Raw genomic sequence first — 27880 nt, 5'->3', positions numbered from 1 at the left:
GAGGAAGGGTGTCTTAGTCAGTGCAGGCTGCTATAACAAAATGCCATAGACTGAGTGACTTATAAGCAACAGCAATTTATTTCTTATAGTTCTGGACGCTGGAAGTCGGATATCAGAGTGCCAGCATGGTCTGGTTCTGGTGAGGGCCAGCCCTCTTGTGGGTTGCAAATGGCCCCCTTCTCATATCCTCACATGATGGAAAGAGGGCAAGGGAGCTGTCTGGCATCTCCTTTATAAGGGCACTAAGCCCATTCATGAGGGCTCTACCCTAACGGCCTGATTACTGCCCCCCAAAGGCCTTACCTCCTAATACCATTACACTGGGGGTTAGGATTTCAACATATGAATTTGGGGAAGACACAAACGTTCAGTCTATAGCAAAGGGTAATTCCAAGGTATTAGCACAATGAAGGATTAGTATAGCACTAGGAATTTGTAGAGCAGGGGTTGGATGGGTTGGGAAGAGAATGCCCAGTCTTGGACTCTGGTTCCTATTTTAATGCAATAATAAAAAAAAATGAACAGTGGCTAACATTTATCGGGTGCTTACTGTCTGCTGGACACTACAGGTTGGGCTCTTCAGAAGCAGGCCTGGAGACAGAGTTTGGGGTATCAGGGACACCACCTGTGAAGGAAAAGGGGAAGAAGCACGATTAGGGAGAAGAGGTCAAACTACCATGCAGGCCCCCTAAACTCTTGGTCACACTGGTGGAAAATTCTAGAGCAAGTATTGTCCATTAATGTCCCGTATCAAGCAGAAACAGCTAGGCCTTTATTCATCCCTACCCTTCTCCCTCAATCATCAGATACTCCTGGCAAGGGCGTGACCTCAGCTTGGTGGCTCTCTGCAGCTGGGGCAGCCTAGAAGGAGCTGACAGCTGGCTGGGAGGCTGTTGACCACACTCCCTGCAGCTGGGCAGCAAATCCTTGAAGGGCGCCCTAGACAGCGCATCTCCATGACTCTCTGGCTGTGCTAAGATCTTTGAATGTATTTAATCTTCCCAATGAGACAGGGACTGTTACTTCACAAATGAGTTAACAGAGGCTTAGAAATGGTAAATAATTTGTCCAGGGTTACCAGTGGATGATTGTGATTGTGATTTATAATACGAAATATATATGTGGTCTTTGTCCCTGTTTCTGGCACAGAGCTCCTAAAACCCTTGGAATTTCCTAAGCGATGAGAACAAAAAAGATGTCTTGATGTTTGTAAAAACTTCTTTCAACCATACCTGAGTTTATGTTAATGAGGTGACCAACCACGTGATAAGAGGTTGGAACATTCAGTCTCCCCCACCCCCGCCCCAACCCCCAGAGAAGGGAGAGGGGCCAGAGGTTGAGTTCAATCAGCAATGGCCAATGATCTAATCAATACTGCCTAGGTAATGAAGCCTCCATAAAATCCCAAAAAGATTCAGAGAGCTTCCAGGTTGGGTAACCAAAATGCTTTCACATGCCACCACATGGGGCCCCAAATTCCACAGGGATAGAAGCGCCTTTGTTTGAGACCTCACCCTATGTATCTCTCCATCTGGCTGTTGATTCATATTCTTTAATAGCCTTTTGTAATAAACCAGAGCAGGTTTCCTGAGTTCTGTGAGCTGCCCTAGCAAATTAATTGAACCCAAAGAGGGGGTGTGGGAATCTCTGATTTATAGCCAGTCTGTCAGAAGTATAGGTAACAACCTGGACTTGTGATTGGCATCTGAAGCTGGGTAGGGGAGGTCATTCTTGTGGGACTGAGCCCTTAACCTCTGGGATCTGATGCTATCTCCCAGTAGATACTATTAGCACAGAGTTGAATTGTAGGACACCCAGCAGGTGTCCAAGAATTGCTTGATGGTGTGGGGAAAACTCCCCACATCCCTACACAGTGCAGTTGGGTAAAGAACCCCTTCTAATGATGGAGAGAGGCTTTAGCTGGGTGAATCTAATTTTTGCATTCTTCTTCTCCTTTCCTCTTTTTCTGCTCTAGTCCCAATTAGGGCAAGAGTTGGCTGTGATTCTGATCATCCTACCAGATTTATGAAGCGCACACACGTACCATGTTGTTTCTTGAAAACTGCAGCTTTTCTGCAAGTTTCATATTAATAATTCCCTTTGATTGTAGGAGAGGACTGGAAGAGAAACTTCCAGAAACCAGAACCGAATTTGTTTTTGTTTTTGTTTACCAGGAGCACGAACTAGAGCTTCTGGGGGTGGGGCCCTTTATAGAATGGACCGAAATCTCAGCTGTCTTTACCAGTTTCCAGGATTAGAAGCGAGCTGCAGGCATCGTCCTGGGCATTAATGAGAGGATGACGGGGGAAGAGGTGAGATTTCTTAGCGCCCTGTTCTGATTCTCTGTCACTGATACTGCATACGGGGTTCTCTGGCGTCAGGTTCCCCGGGCCCCTCCCTCGTCTCCAAACACCGCTATAGCAAGAGGACATTTCTTCTGGTCCTCCGGAGTCCAGCGAGGAGCCATGGTGGGAAGAGGTGACCCTTCTAGAAAAAAAGCCTCCAAAGTCGGAGTTCATGTTCAGAGTCGCTCTTGTCCAGTCTCTACTCGGTGGGGTGCCCGTGAAGCTGGTAGGGGGCGGGCACTCGGGGAGGCGGGAAAGGGGCGGGGACTCGGGGAGGGGTCGCGGAGGGGCCTGGAGTGCGTGCCGTTCGACTTCTGGGAGAGCCGCTCCCGTCCCTACTGGCGCTTCTTCTGCGACGCAGGCTCGGCGCAGGAGCGGAGCGCAGCTCTGGGTCACCGGACCCCCGGGGAAGGAGGTGCGAGCGACTCCTGCGCTCCAGAGGAAGCGGGCGTGTGGGTACCCGGCCGCGGGGCTCTGGAGCGGGGCGCGTGTCTCGTTTTGCTGCGAACGGTGGGCGCCAGACGCGGGAAACCATCGGTCGGAAAAGTCTCCGGAGTCGGGTCTCCGGAGTCGGGTCCTCGGGGGAAGGCGGCCGAGCAAGACGGAAAGTCCGCTCTTATCGGATCCGTGCGCCCCCGGTCGGGCCCTGCCTGTCCCACATAACGCTTCCCTCTCCAGCCGTTTCTTGCGCCCAGGCCTTTCATGTCCCCACGTCGGCCCCTGGCGCAGACTCTGGGCCCTTACTGGGCCCGTAGTGGCGTCTTCCTCGACGTTGGGAGGAGTCCGGGAACCACGGACCAAGACCTCCCTGCTCCCTTCACCGGGTAAAATCCAGGACGTCCTATTCTTTGCGCTGTGCAAGGACCTCCTTCAACAGCGGGATCCTGCCAGGGGCACCTCTTCAGCACAGGGAGAAGGACCCCGCAGGAAGCCAGGGGTGCGTTTGGTTGATTTTAAGGGAGAAGGCTGGTGCCTCCGTCCTGGCCTCACGACCTGGCCTTTGTTCCAAATCTCGGCCCTGCTCGGAAGCCTCCAGAACTCCCAGCCAGGAGGCCTTCACGGCCGAACCGGAGGTGACCAAGGCCCTGGTCCAGAAGAGGGCAGAGCAGGGGTGAGGCAGGCCCGCTAGGCGTTGGCGTCAGTGCGGGGCTCCTCTGATTTCTCACCTGTACGCTGCTGAGAAAAGTGCTGGTGTGAGCTGGCGTCTTGCACTTTTGCCACCAGCGTGCACAAAAGGTCGTCTTGGACCTCCTGGTGGCTCTGCTGGTGATGCCTTGGAAAGTGGCAACCCAGGCATCTGGCTGCTAGCCCTTTGGGGACTTATGTGACATCTGAGTGGCCTTTGGCATCATGTGCTCCACTGCCTTTATCCTGCACTTGTGCCTCAGCAGACCAGCCCCTTCAACTACCAGCAGCATGTGACCCCCAGGGCTGCTTTGGTGGTCGTTGCGGTGACTGAAGGTGACACTTCAGTTTTCCTATCCTTCATCCCTGGCAAATGGAGCAGCTGGCATAGGGCTGAGCCCAGCCTAACAGTACAGAGCTCCTTATCTGGCTTCAAAGATGCACCCCCAGCCTCAGCTGCACCTGTGCAGTAGCCTGCTCAAGGGTGGTCATAGTGGTAGCAGGCTGAGGGCCCTCGGAGCCAGGCTGTGTGTGGACAGTGGGGGCCCATGCTCAGCGAGGACCCACGGTCACTTGATTAACATTGTGACATCCTCCCTTCCCCTCATAGGGTAGGGGTTGGGCAAGCAGGATGGAGTGGCCCTTTCTGATTTTGTCTGCAAATTGTGTTGGGTGGTAGAGAAAGGTCACCACCTAAGGCCGGCAGCAGGACCTGTGATTTTGTGGCCGTGGACCCTGGGGTCCGTGGCTAGAGGAGATCAGGAGAGCCTTTGATCTGGTTCTTTTGGAGCTGGAGTTCCTAGAATGCCTCACCTGTGTGCAGGGGGTCCCATCTCCACCAGCCTTATACGGTGCTAGGTGCTTTACATGGGTTACCTCATTATGGATTAATTCATCTTTGAGGCCTCAGTGAGGCCAGAGCTCTTATCCCCATTTCACAGATGAAGATACTAAAACAGATAGATGGTTAACCAATTTGCTCAGAGTCACACAGCTAACAAGTAGTCAAACCAGTATTCGAGTGGATAGTCTGACCCCAGTACTTGCCCTGATAAGCACTATGCTATATGCTAGGCTAATGGGAGGAGGGAGAGTTTGGGATGGAATGCCTATCTTTTTGGCTGTTTTAATAAATTACTTAGGACTTGCTTCCTTCTTACGTGTTTATGGAGGCATTTGCTCATTCTGTACAATAGACAGTCGTATGTGTCCTCAGTCTGGCTTTTCTGTTGTTCCACGGGCAGAGGTGCATGTTTGCTGTCACTGCGGTGGGTGGGTGTTTGGAGCCACCGTCATTCTCACTGGGGACAACTGTGGGCTGGCTTTCTGTGTGTGCAGGGATGGGCCAGCGTGACCCAGTGCAGGCAGGAGACGAGAGATCTGAGTTCTGGCTCCATCACTGCAGGGAGGTGTGACGTAAGGGAAGATCCAATGGAATAATTATTTCTGTTTAGCCTGCCTCAAAGGGAGGTGTTGCAAAGAAATGGGAACTTTGTAAATGCTTTTTGAAAGTATCAAGTGCTACATAAATGAAGGGTATCATGAAGGTGGGGTTCTCCAGACTTCCTCCTCTGGAATCAGGGCCACTTCCCCCAGGTGGCTGAGCCATTGTCTTACGAAACCTCAGTCTCAAACGCAAATCAGGCATCCGCCCTGCTGTGGCCTGACCCCCTCCCTACTTGGGCCTTTGAGCTGGGCTCTGGAAGGGGAGGAAAGGTTGAACTGGCTCTGCCATTTATTAGCTGTTTGAGCTTGGGCAAGTCACTTAACCTGTCTGTACTTTAATGTCTTCATCTATAAAATGAGGGTGACAGTTGTACCACCAATAGCACTGTTGTGAGCAATGAGTTAAATTATGCAAAGGGCATAGAGGGTACCTGGTACAGAGTAAGCCAATTCAACATGTGTTAGCTCTCAGACCCTTGTATAGGCCTTGTTGTCCTCCAGACAGGTCCATCCAGGGACCTTCTGAGTTCATTGTGGAGCTCTCCTCTCTTGCCGGTGGGCGACTGTGTGGGATGTCCTAAAAGATGTGTAAAGCAGAGTTTGTATGTTGTTTTGTTTTACGTAGTGCTTGTATCTGGATAAACCGTCACATGCTTTTCTATACCTCTCCGTGTCTGTGCCCCTCTGCAGTGTTTTGCTGATATACATTAGATTAAAAATAAACACTAAGATCCTCATAGTCAAATATTGACTAATAAATTATGTAAAGACATTTTAAAGAATTAAGCAAATAAGAGTCAGGATTTTCATTAGAAATTCTTAATTTTCACCCAGTTCTCTTAGGACAGATCATCTGCAATCTATTGCAAATTCACTTGTAAGGGTGGGTTGGGCTGGATCATGTGATTGTCCTTTAAAAAAATATTATACATTTTTCCTGTCTTTTTTTCCTTTTCTTTTTTTGCTTTATATCTTTATTAAGGCAAAAGAGACACAATTTTTCTTTTGCTATCCTTTACCTCTTTTTCTTTGTTTGTACTTTATGTTGGATAGAGTTTTCATATTATTATTATTTTCCTGTGATGATTTGAAAGCTACAGATTATATTTCTAGTCTTTCAGTGGTTACCTTCAAATTTTTAGCATATGGATTTAACTATACATTTTTCTAACAAATTCTAAAATTCTTCCTTATCTCTCTCTTTTCCCTTTCAAGAATTTGAAGATGTTCTAGCTATGCATTGAATACCACCCCCTGCCCATCTTTTTATTGTTGGCTTCAGTTTGGCTTGAGAAAAACAAATGTTTTATTATGGCAGATTTCAACCATACACAATAATGAGGAGAATAGTGTACCTATCACCCAGTTTCAAAAATGATCAGCATTTTGCCAATCTTGTTTCACCTGTAATTCCTCACTTCTCCCCTCCCCAACATATTTTAAAGCAAATCTAAGACATCATACCATTTCATCCATACACACTTTAGTATGAAAAAACAGATGAAAAACGTTAACTACAGTAACAATAAACACACCGGAAAAGTAAGAACAGTCCTTCATGTCGTCTAGTACCCAGCCTGTATTCAGATTTCCCTGACTTTATCAAACATGTCCAATAGTAGATTGGTTTGTCCGAATCTGGCTCTACAAAGGCCCATCTCTTGTATTTGATTGACAAGTCTTTTCTTAGCATTAGTAGTTCTTTTGTTTTCTTGGGGTTTTTTTTTTCCATGTATTAGAGTTTTGGTTTGTAAAGTTCTTTTGTGGGTGGTTTTTCCTCTTTCTTTGAGCTCACTCATCCTTGCCTGGTGTTTCTGTGCTTGCCTCCACCCCTGCCCCAGGACACCCAGTTAAGAACCAGGTTTTTTCTTGGCAGCTAAAAGCCATGTCGTTACTGGGGATACCATTGACCCAGTTGGCTAGCAGGTGGCTTGCGCAAGGAATTCTTCACAAGGCAACATCTTTGGTCTTTTACCTTCCGGAAAAAGCCATAGATAGCTCCTTGGGGTGGTCAAATGTAGCTTTATTCTGTGTAACTGCATAAATGGGGACACTCCCCCTCTATCCCTGGCTTTAAGCGGTTGGGTGGCTTTGATCGCCTCCTCGCATGGGGCGCTTTTATTCCTTTTTAATCCACATGGACTGGAGGCCTCTGCTGGTTTCTAGACCAGAGCCCAGCTGGCTCGCAGCCTCAGCCACGAGCACGAGCATTCGAGCATTCACTGCACGGTGTTTCCCAGGCACAGTGACCGTTTTTTGAGCACAGCTACGTCTTTTCCCATCTACATGCTTTTATAAAACAATACCAAGTTGCTTGGAAGTCCGCTCACGTGATGTTCCACCTTAGGGAACATCAGGTACTGGGAGATCTTTTTACTCATTCATTCATTCAGCAAATGATTATTGAATGCCCACCAGGTGCCAAGCATTGTGCTTCTCTTCCTGTACCTCCTCCTGGCTTCTGCCTCTCCACGAAGCTGCAAGCGCTTTTGTGCTCCTTGGCCTCAGGGAGGTTGGTCTTTCAAAGCCTGGGCAGATGTTGCCTGCTAATCACTGAGCTTCCTGAATTCTGTTCTCCTAGAGTTTGAGCGCCTTTAGAAGTTTCTACTAGGAGTCCTGGAGAGGAGAGGGGATCGTATTTGCAGGAGAAAGAGTAGAGGAAATCTGGGGACACAGAAAAGAGATGGGGTCTGTGGATCCTAGCATCAGTGAGGACCCATCCCCCAAGTCGTTGGCAAGACTTCAAAGGAAATGGGCTGTGTGTTTCACCGGGGGAGGCTGGATGCAGGCCCCAGGTCTCTAGTCTCAGCATAGATTCCTATGCCCCGTCCATGACACAGAAGCAGAGAGCCACCCAGAATCCACAGGACCACTATGGGCTTAGACAGTGAGGGTCTTAGAGGCAACCACTTCCAGTAGCTTCCATGTGAAAGTAACCAGAGTGAAAAATCTCAACTGGTTTTAGTTCTTAAACACAGACAAGACAGAGCAGCCAGAAAAGAGCCAGAGGAAGAGCATCGTAGGCAGAGGGAACAGCCATTGCCAAGCTCTTGAGTCAGGAAAGAACTTGTAATGGAGGAACAGAAAGGAGGCCAGCATGGCTGGGATGTAACGGACAAGGAGGAGGGTACCCGGTAGTGAGATGGAGTTATGCTAAGGTGAGACAGTTCAAGCACCCAGGGCACAAAGCTTAAGGAGGCACTTGCTCTCAGGTTCATGGCTCCCTGCCTCACCCTAGCCCAGGCCTGGAGAAGGCCAGATCACTTAGAGCCTGGTAATAAGTTATTGTAATACATTGGGGAGCCATTAAAGGATTTTATGCGGTGGAGAGGGTGATGTGATTGGGTTCACCTTTTGACGGATCGCTCTGGTAACTTGTTATGGGAGAGCTTCAAGACAATCCCACAGAAGGGGACTGAGGACCATGGCCCTGTCATTACCAAGTCTTAATATCCATTTTTCCTCCTGTCCCTCAGACCCCATTGTGGCAACAGGCTCTGATGTGTGGTGGTGCTTGGGCCTGGGGAAGAGAGATCTGGCTTTGGAGGTGGGTGTGTAAACATCTGCAAAGTCACGTCAGGTGAGGAGTCCCTGGCAGGAGCTTGGGGGCTGAGATGAGGACAGGCCTGAGCCCCGCAGCTCACGGGCCAGACTCCCCCACAATCCCAAACCCCATCTGGATTCCTGTTACTCTGGCCCTTTAAGAAAGGAGCTAGAACTCAGGCTAGCCTGAGGCTATGGTCTCCTGGGAACCAAAGGACAACAAAGGTATCAGAGATTTTGGGGGGTAGGGACAGATGCCAATCTGGTAGAGCAAGGACTGGGGGTGGATTTCTCACTTCTGTCTTCCTCTGGCCCCGCCATCACCTCTTCCAGCCCTGGCTCTTCTCCACACACTCTTGCTTACAGGAGTTTCTTAGTTGATTCTCTTGAATTTTTAGGTGAAAAAAAAAATCAAATATTCTGCAAACAATGATACTTCGGTCTCATCAAATTTCCAAACTTTCCAGTTTTTCTTTCATTCTTTCACCAAGTTGCTTTTGCTAGTCCCTCTAGAAAAGAGGGGGGGAAACAGGTATTAGTACATATCCCTGCCCTGTCCTGAAATTGATGTGGTATCTTTCCTGCCTCCCCAGTAAGTTGGATTTGGTGTTTTGACTATTTCATTCAGACCCTTAAATGAACTTGCATAGAGTTGTTCTAGGTGTAAATCTGTTAGAGTACATAATGATATTTTGCTTTTTGAATCAATTTTAATGTTTGTAATATAGTTGAGTCTATCCCATTTATGGTTTTGCTACAAAAGCTTTATTTAGTGTTACTTCCTTCGCCTCTTTTTTGTCTATTTTAAGCTTTTCCCCCCTGTATTATATTTTACTATATAGTCAGTGTTTCTTTATTAATCATTGTCCCCGGCCTCTGCCAGTTATTTGGAAAAATAGTTCTTACTGACTTTGCCGCAGGTATATGCCCTTCCTGCACACTTTATTATTTTTTAAAATTATTTTTTAAATTTATTTATTTTTGGCTGCGCTGCGTGGCTTGTGGGATCTTAGGTCCCTGACCAGGGATCGAAGCTGGGCCCCCGGCAGCGGAAGCTCGGAGTCCTAACCACTGGACCACCAGGAAATTTCCCTGCACATGTTAGAATGCATTCTGGGGTTCCTGTCCTAAGCTATAGTGATTTAAAAAATGCTTTTATTTTTACATTCCATAGCCCTCCTTTCAAGAATTATATTTGTATACCATTTTGTTGCTGGGATTATTTCAATTAATTGAATAGTTAAGCAAATTAAATATTCATCACAGAGTTTTTTTCTTAGGACATCCCAGTGTGTGAGTCAGTCATTTTAATTCATCCCTTGGTTGTCTGGATTATGCCTTCCAGTAGCTTCCCAAGAAGGATAATGAATGTCAAAGCATAACTTAGAAAGTTAGTGAGTTGAATAACTAACTCACCAGTACACCAAGGAGACAGTCATCAGATTCTTGTCAATGAACAAAGTAAAAAAAAAAAAGGGGGGGATGGTGAGGGAAGGAATTACATGAGAAAATGGGGAGAGGGGAAGAAGGAAAAAAAGGTGCCAGTCTAGGAAGAGTGAATTTTGTTTTTCTAATTCAGGCGATTAGCCGGAGGCTGTCAAAGACCCAGTCTGGGCAATCTGTTCTGGAATAGATTGACTAGGTCATTAGAGAAAACAATTTAATTTATTTGTGGATTTTCCAAAAAGTCTTGAGATTTAAGTTGTGGAGCTCAATGGGACAGGTTGTCTGTAAACACTGTCTGCCAGTGGCCTCTGGCATCTCCACTTGAGACAGGCCAGGATGGCTCCACCTCCCTCAGCAGAATTTCTATGAGAGACTCCAGAGTCATTGCAGGTTTAAAAACACCTTCCTGTTTCTGTCACAGTTTGTAGAATTTTCTGGTCTTAATATTTTCCCATTAAAAGTCTACAGGTAATGGGACTTCCCTGGCGGTACAGTGGTTAAGACTCCGCACTTCCACTGCAGGGGGAGTGGGTTCGACCCCTGGTCAGAGAACTAAGATCCCGCATGCCACGCAGCAGGTCCAAAAAAAAAAAGGTTTACAGGTATTGTTCCATTTTCTTCTAGCACATGAGTTGCTAGGGAAATCTGCAAGCCACTTGAATTTTTTCTTTGTATTCTACCTAAATAGAGTTTTTTTTTTCAATGCCCAGAGAAAATAATTTTACCACCAATAGTATCAGGCATCTAGCTATCTATCTATTTCTGGAATTCAGTAAACTAATCTGTAGATTCACATTTTCTTTGTTTCAACAAAATATTGTTGCATTTTTTTTTTCTTTTCCAATAGCTTTGTTTCCTTCCTCAGGTTTATTAATTAGCCATGTGTTGGATCTACAATGTAGGTTTCTGTATTTATATTTTCTGTAACTGTTTTAATCTCTCTGGTTTTTCTTGGAATTCCATGTAGTTTTGTGTAGAGTTTTCTATGTCTGAGACTGGCTTTTTATTCACAAAAGATTTCTTATAGTTATTTAGATTTTAAGTTATATTAGTTTATGAAAGTAACACATTTAAATATCTAGTTTTCATTAAGTTTTAAAATTTAATTTATAAATATTGTAATGTTATTAATGTATCTAATATACTTTATAGAAAATGAAAACAACTTTGATAAGCTCAAAATGACAGAACAAATTTATTTCTCTTATATATCTGGTTCCAGTTTTACTCATATTTATTAAGTTATTAAAAATTTAATTTGCATTTTCTAAATTTGATATATTTGATTTTCCTTTTTCATTAGTTGCAAACATCTTTTTAAATTTAAATTTTTATATTTTTTGGCCATGCCACGTGGCTTGCGGGATCTTAATTCCCTGACCAGGGATTGAACCCAGGCCCCGGCAGTGAAAGACCCGAGTCCTAACCACTGGACTGCCAGGGAATTCCCTAATTACAAATGCTTACTGAGCAAGTTGTAGAGTCACCTGCAATTATAAGAAATAATACAGGGAGGTCCCATGTACCCTTTGTCTAGTTTCATTCAATGGCAACAATTATAGTACAATATCACAACCAGAATACTGACATTGATAAAATCTACCTATCTTATTCATATTTTCTCAATTTTACTTATACTGGTGTGTGTGTACTTAGTTGTATATAACGGTATTATATGTGTGGGTTCCCATATCCAACACCACAGTCAAGATATAGAACACAAGGATTTCTCTTACAGTTCTTTTTAGTTACACTCATCTCCCTCCCACCTCCTCTCCCCTCCTCACCTTTTGTTCCCCACTTCAACTGCTAATCTGTTCTCTGTTTCTAAAATTGTGTCATTTCAAAAAGTTTATATAAATGAAATAGACTAAGTAACTTTTTAGGATTGGATTTTTTCACTAAGTTGTCAAGTATATGTGTGCAAAGTTGTTTATTGTATTTCTTTATTATATTCTTGATGTCTGTAGTGTCTGTAGTGATATCCTCTGTTTCATTTCTGATTTTAATAATTTGTGTTTTCTCTCTTTTGCTATATAATTTTTGTTAGAGGTTTATCAATTTTATTGATCTTTGTATTATTGATTTTCTCTATTTTTCTGTTTTCAATTTCATGGTGCTTATACGTTTAGGATTATTATGTCTTCTTGGTGAACTGACCCTTTTATCATTATATAATATTCCTCTCTGTCACAGGTAATTTTCTTTGCTCTGAAGTCTACCTGATCTGAAAATAATAAAGCCATACCTGCTTTCCTTTGAAGCATGATAGATCTTTTTTGACTTTTTTACTTTTAACCTGCCTATATTTTTATATTTGAAGTAAGCTGCTTGCAAATAGCATATAGTTGAGTCATGTTTTGAAACTGACATCTCTGTCTTTTAATTGGTATGTCTAGAACATTTACATTTAAGTATAATTATTGATATGTTAGTGTCTAAGTCTGCTGTTTTATTTTCTGTTTGTTCTCTCTGCTTTTCATTTCCCTGTTTTCTTTTTCCTGCCTACATGAGGGTTACCTGAACATTTTCTTTAGAATTCTATTTTGCTCTATCTGTAGTATTTTTTTTTTAAGACTCTCAATACAGCTATTTTTAGTGGTTGCTCTGGGTATTACATAACCCATGACAGTCTTCTGTTGTTATCATTTTACCATTTTGAGTGAAGCATAGAAACCTCACCTTCCTTTACATCTTTTTACCCTCCTCCATTTATAATTGTCTTAAATATTTTCTCTACATACGTTTAGAACATATCGGATAGTATTAGAGTTTGCTTCAGCCATCAAACATAATATAAAGGATTCAAGAGAAGAAAAGTCTATTGTGTTACTTACATCTTTGCTTACTGTATTCTTTCTTCCTTCCTGATGTTCCAAAATTCTTTCTTTCATTGTTTCCTCTCTGTGTAGAGAACTTCTTTTGGCCATTCTTTCAGGCTAGGTCTCCTGGCAACCAATCTCTTAATCTTCCTTCATCTGAGAGTGTCTTGATTTCTTCTTTATTCCTGAAGTATTTTTTCACTGGATATGTGATTCTGGATTCACAATTCTTTTCTTTCAGCACTTAAAAAAAGTTTTTTGTCCTTCTGTTTTCTGACAAGAAATCCACTGTCATTCAAATAATTTTCCCCCTTTAGGTAAGATAAAATTTTTCTTTTTTTCTGGCTGCTTTCAAAATTTCCTTTGTTTTTAGTTTTCAGAAATTTAATAATGTTATGTCTTGGCTTGGATTTCTGTGGTTTTGTTCTTTTTTTGTTGTTGTTGTTCCTTGGAACTGGAGGTCCATAGCTTGTCTCCTTCTTTTCTCCACCTTTCAGAATCTCCTCATGTTTGTTTTATATATAATGTCTAGGGATTTTAGTTGTATTTAGTGGAAGGAATTAGAAAAGTGTGTTTACTCTATCTTCCCGGAAGTCCTGATTTTCTTCTTACATATATCAAATGGGTGCTTCAGCAGGCTATGAAGCAAAACCTTCCTATGTGCTGTATCTAAACAACTCTTGTTGATCTTCAAATATTGTGACTCCAGTTCTCTTTAATATTATAATACTGTTTACAAACTTAGTTAAATACTCTTACATCTGCCCATTGAAAATTGTAAGTCTGAGATCCATTTCATTTTTTAAATTGGAATCACCACCTAATGTATTAGATTCTCTAATACATATGTCAAAACTATGTAAACATTACAAGGACTTTTGATAACAAACATAAACGGGATATTCTTAAACTTAACCTTAAACGTGGAGAGAATAGTTGGCTAGCTCATGCAAGCTGAGGTTACTGGTAGACAGTTTAATACCATCAAATACATTACACAGATGTAATACCATCTCAGGTTGCTTAGAGTGAGGAGATGTGAAATTGGGACGTAGACTCCAGAGCTGTGGGTGACCCCGGTGATCCTACCCATAGCAAGGAAAGGCGCACTGGATGGTAATTTAGGGTCACTATGGTAGCAGGGGACTCTAGGTCCTTCCCTTCAGATGGGACTGTTTGCAACCCCCTGTCCCCTGCATGCAGTCCTTTCATCATCACTCAATCATTCCTCCTGTTTGAGGTAAAACTCTACAGCACACACATAGCATGCTTTTCTAACTGATTGGATTCGTCTAGTTTGTTTAATGCCTGACTTCTGTGTCTGGCTATTGGCCACAGCATCAATTCTCATGACATTCTAAAGATGGAAGATCTTAGTCAGGGGGTGTTAAGGAGCATGGACGTGACAGTCAGGCTAGATCTGGATTAGAGTGAGTTCCAACTCTGCGCGTAGTAGCTGGTTCCTTGGCTAAACCTCAGGTTATTCCCCTGCAATAAGGGTAACAATCTCCATCTGAAGGGGCTGCTGCAAAGATTAAATTCATGCCATTTATATGGCAAACTTTGTGTAAATAGTCATTACCTTCATTTTCATAAGGCTTTACTCTTTGTCACTGATTTGTTTTCAACTTTGTTGACTCCAGTTTTTGCTGCTTCTGTGATGAACATGATTGCCTCTTTTATGTCTTTCCATGCCTCTGACAGTTCACTTTCATGTCATTGTTGGTTTATCCATTGTGACATGGAAATCAGACTTTCTTTGATTTCCTTGAGAATGTGAAGTAGTTATTAACTGAAATTTCTTCTCTTTTCTCAAGAGAACTTTCCAATATACCCTTGTCCTCTTTTTCCTATTATGCTTTCTTTGTTGTTGTTTGTTTTTGCTGTAGAAATTCTGCATATCCTGCTGCTTTTTGTTCTGCTTGTTTATCTCGGACTGGGCCCATTCAACGCTCACCTGGTATTTGTCCCCAAAGTGTGTGGGTAGATGTGCCTTGATTTCCTTCCCCATTTATCTTGGCATCTCTTGGTAACCTCCACCCACAAGTGGAGGCCTTCGTGCTGATACTTTTTTTTCTGTTCAGCCTCCAAGTTACCTGAAGAGGGTGTGGTGGAAACTGGGTTCATGGGCAGCCTTCCTCTGAGAGCTTTGTTTCTGAGCCTCTCTGAATGTGCTGAAGTCCTCTCTCACGGACCAGCAGCTCTCAAGAGGTGGAGGTATGGCTTGTGTCCTGGGTTTTTGGTTGGTTCCTTCATTTTGGGGAGAGATGGCCACTCTGCTGAGAAAGTTGGGCCTTTGTTTTCTAAGTAGCAAGCATATCCTTCCAGGTCGTGTGTGGTCCATAGCTGCTAGGTGGTCTTGCCTCTCAGCCTCACCCTAACCCTAACCGCCCATCATGGAAGCCTGGTCAGAGAAATGGTACCATTGTGTGGCCCCTAAGCGTTCTCTCGGGCCTAATTCCACTTCAGTTAAGCCAGTGTGGAGTGTGGGTGGGGCTGGTGGAGTCAGAATCCAAATGGGTGTCCCTATTCTTCCTGCTGCCTTTTGCCCTCTACATCCCCAGGGGCCGGATGCCCCGCCAGGCCGGAGGCTGGGGCAGGGGACCTGTTAGGCCTTCAGAATCTCTTCTTAACAACCAGGGCTGAAAAGGAGACCCATGACTCACCTCCCTGAGTTCTCTTTGCACTTGGTGCTGTCTTTATTCTAGATCCTTTTTGTTCTTGAAAAACTATCCAGAAAGATAGTTTTTGTAAATGTGATATAATACCACCATCCTTTTAAAGAAATACTCTGGAAGAAACTGCAAGAGAGCAAAATGCATCTTAATTTTTCTTCATTTTTCTGTTCCCAGCTTTTCCTACCTGGCCTTTTGAGGGACACTCTCCCTGTGACCTTGCCCATAGCCTACTGCAGGGCCCACTCAGACTGTCCTACCCCTGTACTAAAACCTGGGTCTTCAATGCTGTTAACTCAGGGGCCCGCTTGATTCAGAATGATCAAAGGCTTACATTTCAGCACCTTTCAGGGAAGAGGAGGATTTCAACCCTGGTCTCCTAGATTATAATAGCTCATCCTACACTGTCCGATGGGAAGAATTTCAAACCCTATTTAAGGTGGGTGCTGGAGTTATTTTTAGATGTAGCAAGATAGTATAATTTGATGGCCTGCAAATCACCATTCTAGTGTCTACCCCGCCCTGTTACCCAAAGGCTAGTACACCTTGTCAGTGGCCTTTTGGTGTGAGTTGGACCTCTTTGCAGGTTCCATCAGTAAGGGTCAAGGAAGGGCAGCGGTGGTCAAAGGGTGATGAAATTCTTGGTGTCCAGAAACTTCCTATTTATTCCTCTTTTACGTTCCTAGGGAGGGGAACAATGAACCGGAAAATCTGGTATCCCCACGACCTAGCATATAGGAGCCACCTCAAAGTATTTGCCAAACATAATTGATCCTAGGAGACAGTGTGCTCTCAGGGTCAAAACAATCAAGAACACGCCTCTGCCGTTGCTGCCATGCCTCCTCCGGGCCGCATGGTGGCGCTGCGGCTCCGCCGAGGCCCGGGTGGTTCTCGGGCTCCTAGGCGCGCAGGCTTCTGGGAACCCTCAGAGCTGCGGCGGCGACGCGCGGGGCGGCTGCGGTGAGTGCGGCGGGCGGGCCTAGGGGTGGGTCGCCCCGCTCGCTGGCTCGCGGCAGGCTTCGCGCTCCCCCCGGACCTCTCGCTTCCGGGCCGGGGAGTGTCGGTCGAGCCGGCTGAGCAGGCCCGAGGCGGCGGCGCGCGAGCCCGGGGACAGCGAAAGCGAGCGCAGCAGGGGCCGGGAGACCCCTTGCTGCCCCGCTACTGCCCTGCCTGGCGACCCTGGCCACGTCCCTTCCCCGCCTCGGAGCCCGGCTCCTCTCCGATCGGAGGAGAGACCTTGGCCTTGGTCGAGGGTGGGCCCGGGGCGCGTTCTGATCGCGGCCGTGTCCGTTGCCCCGCAGGTTCTCCCACCTGTCACCCTGGCCCTTCTCTGCTTGGACGGCGTCTTCCTCTCCTCAGCCGAGAATGACTTCGTGCACCGCATCCAGGAGGAGCTGGACCGCTTCCTGCTGCAGAAGCAGCTGTCAAAGTAAGCTGGTGTGATGGTGGCGTCGGGCCCTGGGCTGCCTGCGCCCACTCTGCTGCTGAAAAGGCCAGGGTTCGCCCGGAGCCTCTTGTGCCCCTTTGCCCAGTGGTGCATCCAAAGTAACGGGCTCGCAGCTGGTTCTGACCTTGGCCTTTAGGTTTAATAATCTGCTCTCAGGCCTCTCCCAGCTGCATCTTTCTTTTTCTTAAATTTTTTATTTATTTATTTTGTACATATTAGTGTATATATGTTAATCCCAATCTCCCAGTTCGTATCCCGCACCCCCCTCCCCCCTTGGTGTCCATACGTTTGTTCTCTACATCTGTGTCTCTATTTCTGCCTTGTAAACCGGTTCATCTGTACCATTTTTCTAGATTACACATATATACGTTAATATACGATATTTGTTTTTCTCTTTCTGACTTACTTAACTCTGTATGACAGTCTCTAGATCCATCCACGTCTCTACAAATGACCCAATTTCATTCCTTTTTATGGCTGAGTAATATTCCATTGCATATATGTACCACATCTTCTTTATACATTCGTCTGTCGATGGGCATTTAGGTTGCTTCCATGACCTGGTAAATGGTGCTGCAGTGAACGTTGGGGTGTACGTGTCTTTTTGAATTATGGTTTTCTCAGGGTATATGCCCAGTAGTGGGATTGCTGGGTCAAATGGTAATTCTATTTGTAGTTTTTTAAGGACCTTCCATACCGTTCTCCATAGTGGCTGTATCAATTTACATTCCCACCAACAGTGCAAGAGGGTTCCCTTTTCTCCACACCCTCTCCAGCATTTGCTGTTTGTAGATTTTCTGATGATGCCCATTCTAACTGGTGTGAGGTGATACCTCGTTGTAGTTTTGATTTGCATTTCTCTAATAATTAGTGATGTTGAGCAGCTTTTCATGTGTTTTTTGGGCATTTGTATGTCTTCTTTGGAGAAATGCCTGTTTAGGTCTTCTGCCCATTTTTTGATTGGGTTGTTTGTTTTTTTAATACTGAGCTGCATGAGCTGTTTATATATTTTGGAGATTAATCCTTTGTCAGTTGCTTCATTTGCAAATATTTTCTCCCATTCTGAGGGTTGTCTTTTCGTCTTGTTTATAGTTTCCTTTGCTTTGCAAAAGCTTTTAAGTTTCATTAGGTCCCATATGTATATTATTGTTCTTATTTCCATTACTCTAGGAGATGGGTCAAAAAAGATCTTGCTGTAATTTATGTCAAAGAGTGATCTGCCTATGTTTTCCTCTAAGAGTTTTATAGTGTCTGGTGTTACATTTAGGTCTTTAATCCATTTTGAGTTTATTTTTGTGTATGGTGTTAGGGAGTGTTCTAATTTCATTCTTTTACATGTAGCTGTCCAGTTTTCCCAGCACCACTTATTGAAGAGAGTGTCTTTTCTCCATTGTATATCCTTGCCTCCTTTGTCATAGATTAGTTGACCATAGGTGTGTGGATTTATGTCTGGGCTTCCTCTCCTGTTCCATTGATTTATATTTCTGTTTTTGTGCCAAGACACCAATATTGTCTGGATTACTGTAGCTTTGTAGTATAGTCTGAAGCCAGCTGCACCTTTCACTTGTAACCCTGAGCATCACCCGAGACCGAAGGGGCCCAGCACTGGAAGGGGAGTGGGGCCAGTAGCTCCCTGTCGTAACCTCTATTGGCAGGTCCTTTGCAGTCAGCCTGGGACCCGAGGGGGCAGAGGGAGCCTAGTGTTTAAGCCACCGTTAAACTGGGAGTGGACTCGGTGGGGCTCAGGCCTGGGGGCTGCACCTGGAGCCCCTGCTCAGCACCCCTTCCCGTTGCTCCCCAGGGTCCTTCTCTTCCCCCCACTCTCCAGTCGCCTCCGGTACTTGATTCACAGGACAGCAGAGAATTTTGATCTTTTGAGCAGCTTCTCTGTTGGGGAGGGCTGGAGGAGGAGGACAGTCATCTGTCACCTGGACATCAGGTGTGTATCCTGCCGCCTTGGAGGCCCCTCAGCAGTTCTTTGAGCGGGGGGCGGGGGGTTGGGGAGTGGTCGGGCGAGCTGGTCAGTGTCTGAGAGGGAACCAGGGCCGGGAGCCCCCAGGCCGCCACCTCTATCCCCAGCTGCAGTTGCTTAGAGTCAGTGCTGCTTTCTGCTCCAGCAGCGGAGTAGATGTGCCTTGTTTGTGGAATTCCTTTAGCAAATTCAGCTTATGCACGTCGGGCCAAAAGAGAGAAAGAGAGAGTGGTTTAAACAGTGAAGGTGTCTGCCCAGCCGTGCTCTCAGTGAGCTTGTGCCCCGCAGAGGCCACGGAACGCGAGAGTACATCTGGGCTTTCACTCACCTGTTTCCACGTGCATCTTGCAGGATCGTATCATGATGACTATGATCCTAGCTTTTAAAGTTACATATTTTTTTAATAACGCAGTTCCTAAGTGCTAGTACCCACCTTACCTGTGAGTAAGCGAAGACTCGGCGGTCTCACATTCGGTTTACAACGCTGGAGGGAGAGCTGACGGCTTTGGTCTTGTTCAGCGCATCCAGCCTCCACTCTGATGCCTCGTTAAGGTGTTTCGGAGGGTCATTTTGGCTTTGGTTTTTGCCCAAGGCCGACTTGAGAGCCTCATGCCTGAATGGCAGGTCGCTCCAGTAAACCATTTTCCTTGGGGCCCAGACACCACCCTGATGACCGCCTGCTCCTGCTCCAGGTTACCCGGTTCAGATGGGCCCTCTGGCCCCTGCCGCCCTCCTGCTTCCCACCCTAGCAAGTACCGCGGTCCGAGGTCCACCTCAAGCCAGGGAGCGGCTTCTGGTCCCCGAGGAGCGCGGGCCGGCTGGTGGCATCGTGGACGCAAGCCGGACCAGGCTTTGTATGTGCCCCGGGCGCTGCGCAGGCGAGAAGAATGGGCGCCCCTCCCGGCCCCAGGGCTTCAGGGAGGTGCTCCAGCTGGCGGGCTCCCAGAAGAGCCCGATGATATCCGTGCTGGGGACCCCACCTCCGATCAGGAACTTCCTGTGTTGGCGACGCAGGCAGCAGAGGTCCGAAAAGGCCGTAGCAAAAGTGAGAAAGAGTCACTGCCAGACCCAGTGGCCACTGAGTCCCCAGGGCCAGAGGATCACTCAGGGACGGGAGACAGGTCGGAGTCAGCCACACGGCCGGGGCCCGGTCTGCAGCCAGACTTGGAAGACGGGAGTGGGAGTGAGCTGGAGAGGAGCCTGGCGGCAGAGAAGGAAGAGGACGAGGTGGAAGAGGAGGGGCCGGGCAGCTGCTCCGAGGAGGACGATTACAGTGAGCTGCTGCAGGAGGTGATGAGGCTCTTAAGCCCGGAAAAGGGAGGGCGGAAGTGAGGTGGGTGTAGTCGAGGGTGGATGGGGGCCGAGGGTCATGGTGTGGAGGGGTGGGGGGCGGGTGCTGGCTGAGCAGGCCTGGGTGTTGGGTGATAGGGATCCCTTAGCAGATGTGCGGGGAGGGACACAGGGGCCTTGCCCCCAGGAGTCAGGACTGACACTGCAGAGGGCAGGAGGCTCAGGGTCTGGGATCAGGGGTGTGGATTTGGGTCCCAGCTCAATCATGTAGGAGCTGTTCGACTGTGGGCAAGTCATTTTCTTAGTCTCAGTTTCCTCATCTGAAAAAATAGCAGGTAATGATACGCACTGCCCAAGGTAACATAGATGTGCACATGCTTCAGAATGCACTGCAGATGTTGGTCATGAAAATCACTCTTCTGCCTGAAGCTTTGTCTTACAGATCTTGTACCCTTGGAACTGTGTGTCATGTGTCCGCCCCTGAGCCTGGCCGCAGTGTCAGTTGGGAGAGCGGGCATCCTGTATCGCTATTTTACAGATGAAGGATGGACGCCAGAAAGCCTTGCTTATTATCACATCATTAATGAGAGAAGGAAAGATCCTGGGCCTGCCCAGCTCTGTGACTTATTGATGGCAACTTGGGGCAAAATTACTTAATTCTTTTGACTGTTTACCCATCTGTAAAGTGGGCCTATAGAATAGGGTTTTCGGGATTCTGTGAAACATAATGTGTGTCCATGCCAGTCACCCAGTGGGGACTCCCCTAAAACTCATGCTTCTCCATCTTCTGGCCCAGTCCGCCATCCTGCTGTCTTTCCCAGACTCCTGCCCGGGATGCTCACCTCCCTATCTACCCAGAAGCCTGCAGGACTCTCAGCGTGTGATTTTGAGGGCAGTCATTTGGAGTCATGTGTGTCAGAGCTCCCCTCGCTAAAGGGTCTGATCTCTCCCAGATAACGGACAACCTGACCGAGAAGGAGATTCAGGTAGAGAAGATCCACGTGGACACATCCTCCTTCACAGAGGAGCTGCCTGGAGAGAAGGATTTTGCGCACGTGGTGGAGATCTACGACTTTGAGCCGGCGCTCAAGACCGAGGACCTGCTGGCAGCCTTTTCCGAGTTCCAGTGAGAGGCTTCGGGGAGGTGGGGAGGAGGGGGTGCCCAACTTCTGGAGAGGAGCTAGGACACCCCTTTGTTGTGGGGGACAGTTGCCTGCCCCTCCCCCGGTGCCCAGCGATCTAGAAAGAAAGGCAGAAAGTAGATGTGGTTGCTCTGGGCTCCATCCTCCTGGGCAGTTGGCTTGCTGGCTGTGACTTTGTGGAGGCGGAGAGCTGAGGTTTCGGTTGCAGACACTCTCCAGAGGCCCGAGACCTGGTCCTGCTGGCACCGGGCAGCAGATCTCCGTCCCGGCCCCCACACACCCACATGGTGGCCAGGACCCGGCGGGGCCCCTGCCTCCCCTGCTCCACGAGCAGCCACCCGTCGGTCAGTCAGCAGAATGGGGCCGTTTCCAAGCAGGAACTATTTCTGGGGTGAACTGGGCTTGAGTGGCCCTGGGGCAGGGTCTGGTGGAGATAGGAGATGGGGATTTAGTGAGAGAAAGATTTCTCTTGTTTCCCCAAATTCCTTGGATCCAAATCCAATCTTTTCTCCTTTTTTCTTTTTCTTTTTCCAAATGCTCATTTTCTTCTCTCCAGTCCCCCTTCTCTTTTCCTGCTTAGGCTTTGAAAACATCCCTTTCTTCAGGGCCCCCTTTCTGACCGCTTCCCGAGCAGCCTCCCCTTCCCTCCCCGAGCCTGAGCTGGTGGAAAGCTCGAGGGGCTCATTAGCTCTCCACCCGTGCGGGCGGAGCCAGACCGGGGCCACTGGTGGCTTCCTTGGCCGGCGTGGCAGTGCCACGGAGAAGCCGTGGGCCCCGGGACTGCTCTGGCTTCCCATGGGGCCCAGACTCGGAGTGCTTTCCTGAGCAGCAGAAAGAAAGTCGAACAGGGGCAGTTGCATTGACACGCTTGTATTAGGTCCTGTGCCCACCACACAAACCCTTTGCCTCCAGCCTCAGACCCCACGCCCTTGGCCTGGCGTGACGGCACCTGTGAGGAGCCCCCTTCGCCCTTGGCATCGTGTGCTACGAGCTTTGTGTCCTGGCTTCCTCAGTTCTAGGAGTGGGGGGCCCATCCAGCCACGGGGGTGGTGTCTCTTTCTGAGGCTGACTGGTCTTCAGAGAAAGTCTGCGCCCGATGGTCGTCTCCTTCCCAGAGGAGACGGAACTAGTCTTGGGCTCAGTGTTTGAGGGTTGGCGGTGGGAGGGGACTTCCTGTAGCAGGAGGGGTTTTGCCCATTTGCTCGCCTCGTCACTCTGTCTCTTCCCCGGCAGAGAGAAGGGGTTCAAGATCCAGTGGGTGGACGACACGCACGCGCTCGGGGTCTTTCCCTGCCTGGCTTCAGGTGAGGCGGCTGCACGGTGGGCTCGGCCCCCCCTCTGATCGCCGTTGGGGAGGGCGGGAGCCTAGGGTTCCCTGGGCGGGGGTCCCCCAGGTCAGGGTGCAGGCTACCTTGAGCCGGCGGACTGGCAGGGTGTCTCCCAGCCCCTCCAGAAGTCCTGGGGGTGCAGAGCAGGAGCCGGGCCAGGAAGCTCACGGCCTCGCCTGTTCATCTTCGTGCCTTCAGTTCAGAGGTTTCAGATTCAGGTGACCTTTACTGAGCACGTAGGGCCAAGCCCTACGGACTTCCACATACTAAATGAAAACATATGAAGGCACCATTTTTGTTTTATAAATTTATTTATTTTATTTATTTTATTTTTGGCTGTGTTGGGTCTTCGTTGCTGCGTGTGGGCTTTCTCTGGTTGCGGTGAGCGGGGGCTACTCTTTGTTGCGGTGCGTGGGCTTCTCACTGCGGTGGCTTCTCTTGTTGCGGAGCACGGGCTCTAGGCGCGTGGGCTTCAGTAGTTGTGGCGAGCGGGCTCAGTAGTTGTGGCTCGTGGGCTCTAGAGCGCAGGCTCAGTAGTTGTGGCGCACGGGCTTAGTTGCTCTGCGGCATGTGGGATCTTCCCGGACCAGGGCTCGAACCCATGTCCACTGCATTGGCAGGCGGATTCTTAACCACTGTGCCACCAGGGAAGTCCCGAAGGTGCCATTTTTATAGGTCAAAAGCATTCAAATACTGGCAGTTTCATACAGTTTGAGCAGATGCATCTCATTCTGTTTTCATTACAGTGCCAAGAAGTAGGTCAGGTGACCCCTATTTTACAGATGGGGAGACTGAGTTCCCTGGATGTCAGTGTCTGGTCAGGATTACTAAGACTCTTGGCGTCAGAGCTGGGGAGGCCAGCCAGCCTCCTGGCTGTAGCTCTGGACGGTGCCCATCCTCCATCTCGGCCACTTTCCTGAGCTGCCCCTGCCACCCCACTGCTCAGTTTGGGTGTATTTGTAAAGAGTTGGTACCCGGCTGCCCTTGGCTGGGCTTCTCACAACAAGAGCTTCTGAACACAGAGCTGGGAGTGACCGTGGCCGGGGTGGGCCCAGTTCTCAGGAGAGCCTGGGGTTTCAGGGACGGGGGGCAGTGTCTAGGCAGCAAGAGGACTGGGGCGAGGTAGGGGCTTCAACCCCAGGGAGGGAGCCACTGAAAGAGAGGCGGGGGCAGGGGGAGGCCCAGAGGCTTTCTGGTCCTCGGAAAGGAGGAACAGTGGGCTAGGCGTGGCCATGGCTGCCTTCCGGGCTCCACCTAGCTGTGTGGCACGGGCAGGCCACGTCCTGGCCCCAGTTTCCTCATCCGTACAGTGGCTTGGACCCGAAGCCCCTCCCAGCTCTGACGTGCCATGTCTGTTAAGTGGCCTGAGTGCTCCATGGCCTGGCACAGCTTGGGGCAGTGAGGGCACGTGCCCTGGGAGGGTCTTGAGTTGGGGAAGGGTGGCGTTTGTTTTAAGCTCCCGGGCTTTGGAAGGCGGGGGCCTGCCTCTCCTGACGTCAGAACCGTAGGCTCACGTGGCTCCCGACCAGCCCGGGGCAGGAACGTGGAAGCTGGGCTCTGAGCGGGCTCTGCATCTGAGAGCATGGGTGGCCCCGTGCAGGACTGCGGGCTCTGGGGGTGAGGCAAGCTCATGGGGCAGCCCTGTCCCTGAGCTCTGAATGGGAGTAAAAAGCAGCTGCGTGGGCCTCGGGGTGACACTCGTGCTCCTGGGTCCTGCGGAGGCCTCAGCAGGAGGAAGAGGGCATGGCTCCAGATCTGTTGTCTTTCCATAGCTGCTGAGGCCCTGACCAGGGATTTCTCCACGCTCAAGATCCGGCCCCTGACGCAGGGAACCAAGCAGTCCAAGCTGAAGGCCCTGCAGAGGCCAAGTAAGGGAGCCGGGGGTCTGGGTGGGAGGGCTGTGTGAGTGTTCGGTTGGGCGGGGCGGGGCCTTCCCTCCGATTCCCTCCCCTCTTCAGTTCTCTGCTTTAGGGCTCCTGGGCTGCTGCGGCCAGTGGGGTGCTTCTCCCCACCCCAGGGGGGCCCATCAGCAGTGCTGTCTGCCAGCTGCTACGGCCCAGGCTTGCCCTCCGCTCACACCTCTTGCGGTGTGGCTCAGGGGGAAGCTTGGTCTTTCTGTACGGCCGTGGAAGCCATGTTTTGCTGTAGGGTAAAAAGCTTGGGCTTCGGTGTGATCCTGGCTCTGGCACTTATTTAAGTTGGCCTTGAGCAAGTCACCTAACGTCTGTGAGTTGGTCTCTTTCTCTGTGAGATAAGCACTGGAGTGAATAAGAAAGCCTGGCACACATGCCCACAGCGGTGAGGGGCACACAAAAGATGCCGTATAAATGACATCTCCTCCCCTTTCCTCTCCTCCTTCCAGAAGGCACGAGGGGGGCTTTTAGAGGCCAGTTTTCCATGGCTGCAAAGCAGCGGCTGGCAAAACTGGCCTGGGAGAAGCCTGCTGAGGCGGTCCACATTCTTGTGGATTACGTGGTCTTTGTCCCAGACTTCTTGGGGACAATAAACATCCTGTCTGTTGATCCAAGAGCTCCAGGTGTCCCATCCTGATTTGCTTTTCCCTCTCAAAGGGCCCTACAAAGCAGGGGGTAGACAGGATTAACACTGCCGCCACAGAGAAACAGGGAGGGCGCAGAGGGGTGATAGGGTTAGTCAGGACCCCACGAGGGGCCTGGAGCCCTAGGTGGCCCCCTCTCACCAGCATCTGGCCGTGCGCTAATGGCCTCTGAGGCCGCTGTGTTGCTGGGAGGAGAGGCCATAGCCTTGAATTCAAGTCCCCACCCCATGGGGCTTTCCTTTTAGAGCTTCTGCGCCTGGCAAAGGAGAGGCCACAGACAAACACAGCCGTGGCCCGGAGGCTGGTGGCCCGGGCCCTGGGGCTCCAACACAGAAAGAAAGAGCGGCCTGCAGTGGAGCCTCCCCCGACCCTGGGGCCCTGAGAGGCCCAGGCGGCCTGGATCGGCGCCCCCCCCCCCCCCGACCCCGTCCTCAGCTGGGGCCCCAACACCGCAAGCCTTTACACACACCAGAGCAGCCCTGAGCCATCCTTGGAGCGTCACTGTGGGGCATGGGGGCTTTACCTTGGTCTAGTTCCAGAAGTTGAGAAAAAATAAAAATGTAAGAATTGTTAACGTGATTGCGTCAAAATGGGATGGTCTGCCGCGGGACACTAGGGGGCGCTGTTCGCCTCCCATTTGAGACCTGGGGCTGCTGAAGAAGCTCCCGTCACTCTAGTTGACTGGGCTCGAGGATCCAGCTGGGCCTCGGAGGCATTTCTGCGCAGAGCCTGCCGGTTTGGGGGTGCAGGGTACACCTGTTGTGTGACACCTGCCCAGTCTCCCGCAGAGCAGCTGGGGGCTGTTGGCAGTGCTGCAGGCCCCCCTCTTTGGACTGGTCCCAGTGTTACCAGTGGTGCGGGTTACACGGGGGGGTCCTTGCGGAAATAAACATGAACAAGCCAAGAGGCGAAATCTGAAATGCCCGCCGAGTTCTCCCCCCTCACAGGAACGGCGGGGAGGGCAGCTTTGTGCGGACAAGGTCCCAGCGCACTCATCTTTACGGTTTGGGCGGAGTTGGTGCCGAGTGGTCCTGCCTCGCGCTCTGAGGTCATCGTGGACCCCTCGATTTGCTGGGCCACAGTGTGCTGTGACACAGAGGGAGTCCCGCGCCTGTGGGGAGACTGGCTGGCTCGGGGTCCACCCTCACTGCACCCCGGGGACCCATGATCTTCACTGCCCTCCCCCAGAGCCTGAGACTTAAGTCTAGATGTCCCAATCTGGTCCTCACACAACCACTGTGCCCCTGGCACATTTCACTAAAAAACAAGAGCTGAAGAAAGGCTGAGGCCTGTGTTTCTGTTGATTTTCCTGACCTCCTTAGACTGCGGCTCTCGGCAGGAGTCGCCCCTCCTCTGTGGTGTGCGTTGAAGGAGGCCCCCGTGGCCACGCCGGACGGGAGGGGCCCAGGAGCTCACGTCTCTGCAGGAAAGCACATGTAAGGGTGCCAAGCTCCCTGACTGCCCACTAGGGAAAGGAGCCCTGCTGCTCAGGGGCTGCGTGCAGAGGCCCAAATGAAACACACATGCAGGTCATAAATCTTTTATTCCAAGTTTCAAGTATGTGTAAGTGTCCGTGGTGACACATGGCGATCGGTAAGTGTCCTCATCACCCAGGACCCTGGTTATAGCACCGTTGAATCAGTTACAGAACTGGAAGGACAGAAAGAGGAGTCACTTACACAGCGGGGCTGGTTTTTCTTTTCGAGCTATACTTTCAAAGGCCCAGATGCCCAATATGAAATGCCACTAAATTTGTGTTTCAAAGTCTATGAAAATAGAATATAATAATAGTATCTTGAAAAATAAGAGGACACGGGGGTGTGGGGGGGAGAGAAGCACCAGCTCTGAGCTCACTGAATCAGAAGACGTGTGGCAGCATTATTTATATGTGTGGATAGAAGAGGGTGGAGGCAGTTTGTTTAACTGGAAGAGAAGTCTAGATACTCCAGTTGGCTGGAAACGACCCAAGAGGAGGAGAAATGGGATTCAGCCAGACCTCCTCGGGTTGATCACTCACGTTGCCAGCATGTAACTTGAGAAGAAAATGGCCCCGTGTTATCTGTGCTGAGCCGAGCAGGTGGTGAGACTCGGACCGGACTGTGCTTGGGGTGGGACAAGCTGGTGACAACCTGTGCGCTGGGGTCCTGGTCAGGGTGGCTCTCTGTTGGAACTGCTCCCACAGCCCCGTGGACGAGCCCCAGCCCCAGAGGCCTTCCCAGCCTGCAGGTGTCAGGAACGTGCCTTCCTCGCCTTCCTCCTGAGCTTGGCCGGGGCTGCAGGGCATTGAGACAGGCGGGGCCAGGCTGGATGAGGGGGAGCAGGGCGATCCGATCGGTCGTTGGGGAAGACGCGCTGTGGCCCGAAGGCAGGAGGTGACCATGTCACTGCTTTACCGCGTGGAGAGCTGGTTATTTATGAGTCCGCTGAAGTGTTCAAACTTCTTTTCTGTCTCTTCACTGAAGGAACCACCTGAGGGGTGGGCATCAGGGAGACAGGGTTTGGCAAACCAGATGCACAGGTCACAGGGTCCCTGGAGCCACCACCCTCCTCAGGCGGCCACCTCTATGTGACACCCCCGGGGCAGCGACAGGTGCCGGCCATCTCTAGGGCCAGGCCCATGTCAGCTGCTCTGTTCAAAGTCGAGTGAAGGAGCGACTAAATCTAGTGCTTTTCGTTTTCTCCTCCACCGAGAGCGAGGCCATCACTTTTCCTGCGGAAGAGAAAGCTCAGCCTCCCCTTTTG

General features: G+C 49.4%; 2 protein-coding genes across 2 annotated transcripts in view; one reads left to right on the top strand and one right to left on the bottom strand.

Annotated features, from left to right (window-relative positions):
- The first annotated feature begins 2297 nt into the window (after nt 1–2297).
- On the top strand, nt 2298–25712 carry R3HCC1 (R3H domain and coiled-coil containing 1). The gene is made up of 14 exons (XM_059926292.1): nt 2298–2312; nt 2422–2551; nt 2707–2953; nt 3041–3169; nt 3382–3456; nt 14926–14944; nt 15197–15310; nt 16386–16831; nt 18651–18788; nt 19514–20111; nt 21065–21237; nt 22487–22557; nt 24354–24449; nt 25384–25712. The coding sequence occupies exons 1-14, from the start codon at nt 2298–2300 to the stop codon at nt 25518–25520; spliced, it is 2388 nt and encodes a 795-aa protein (XP_059782275.1). The 3' UTR covers nt 25521–25712.
- A 952-nt stretch (nt 25713–26664) lies between these two features.
- Nucleotides 26665–27880, bottom strand: part of LOXL2 (lysyl oxidase like 2) — a 104575-nt gene continuing 103359 nt past the window's right edge. Inside the window, exon 14 of the mRNA XM_059926872.1 lies at nt 26665–27607. Coding sequence (XP_059782855.1) covers nt 27528–27607 — 80 coding nt within the window. The 3' untranslated portion in view covers nt 26665–27527. The remainder of the gene's footprint in view (nt 27608–27880) is intronic.

The sequence above is a fragment of the Balaenoptera ricei genome, chromosome 6 (genome assembly GCF_028023285.1).
Source record: "Balaenoptera ricei isolate mBalRic1 chromosome 6, mBalRic1.hap2, whole genome shotgun sequence".
NCBI lineage: Eukaryota > Metazoa > Chordata > Mammalia > Artiodactyla > Balaenopteridae > Balaenoptera > Balaenoptera ricei.
Note: the sequence above shows the minus strand (reverse complement) of the source record. Positions and strands in the feature narration are given on the sequence as shown.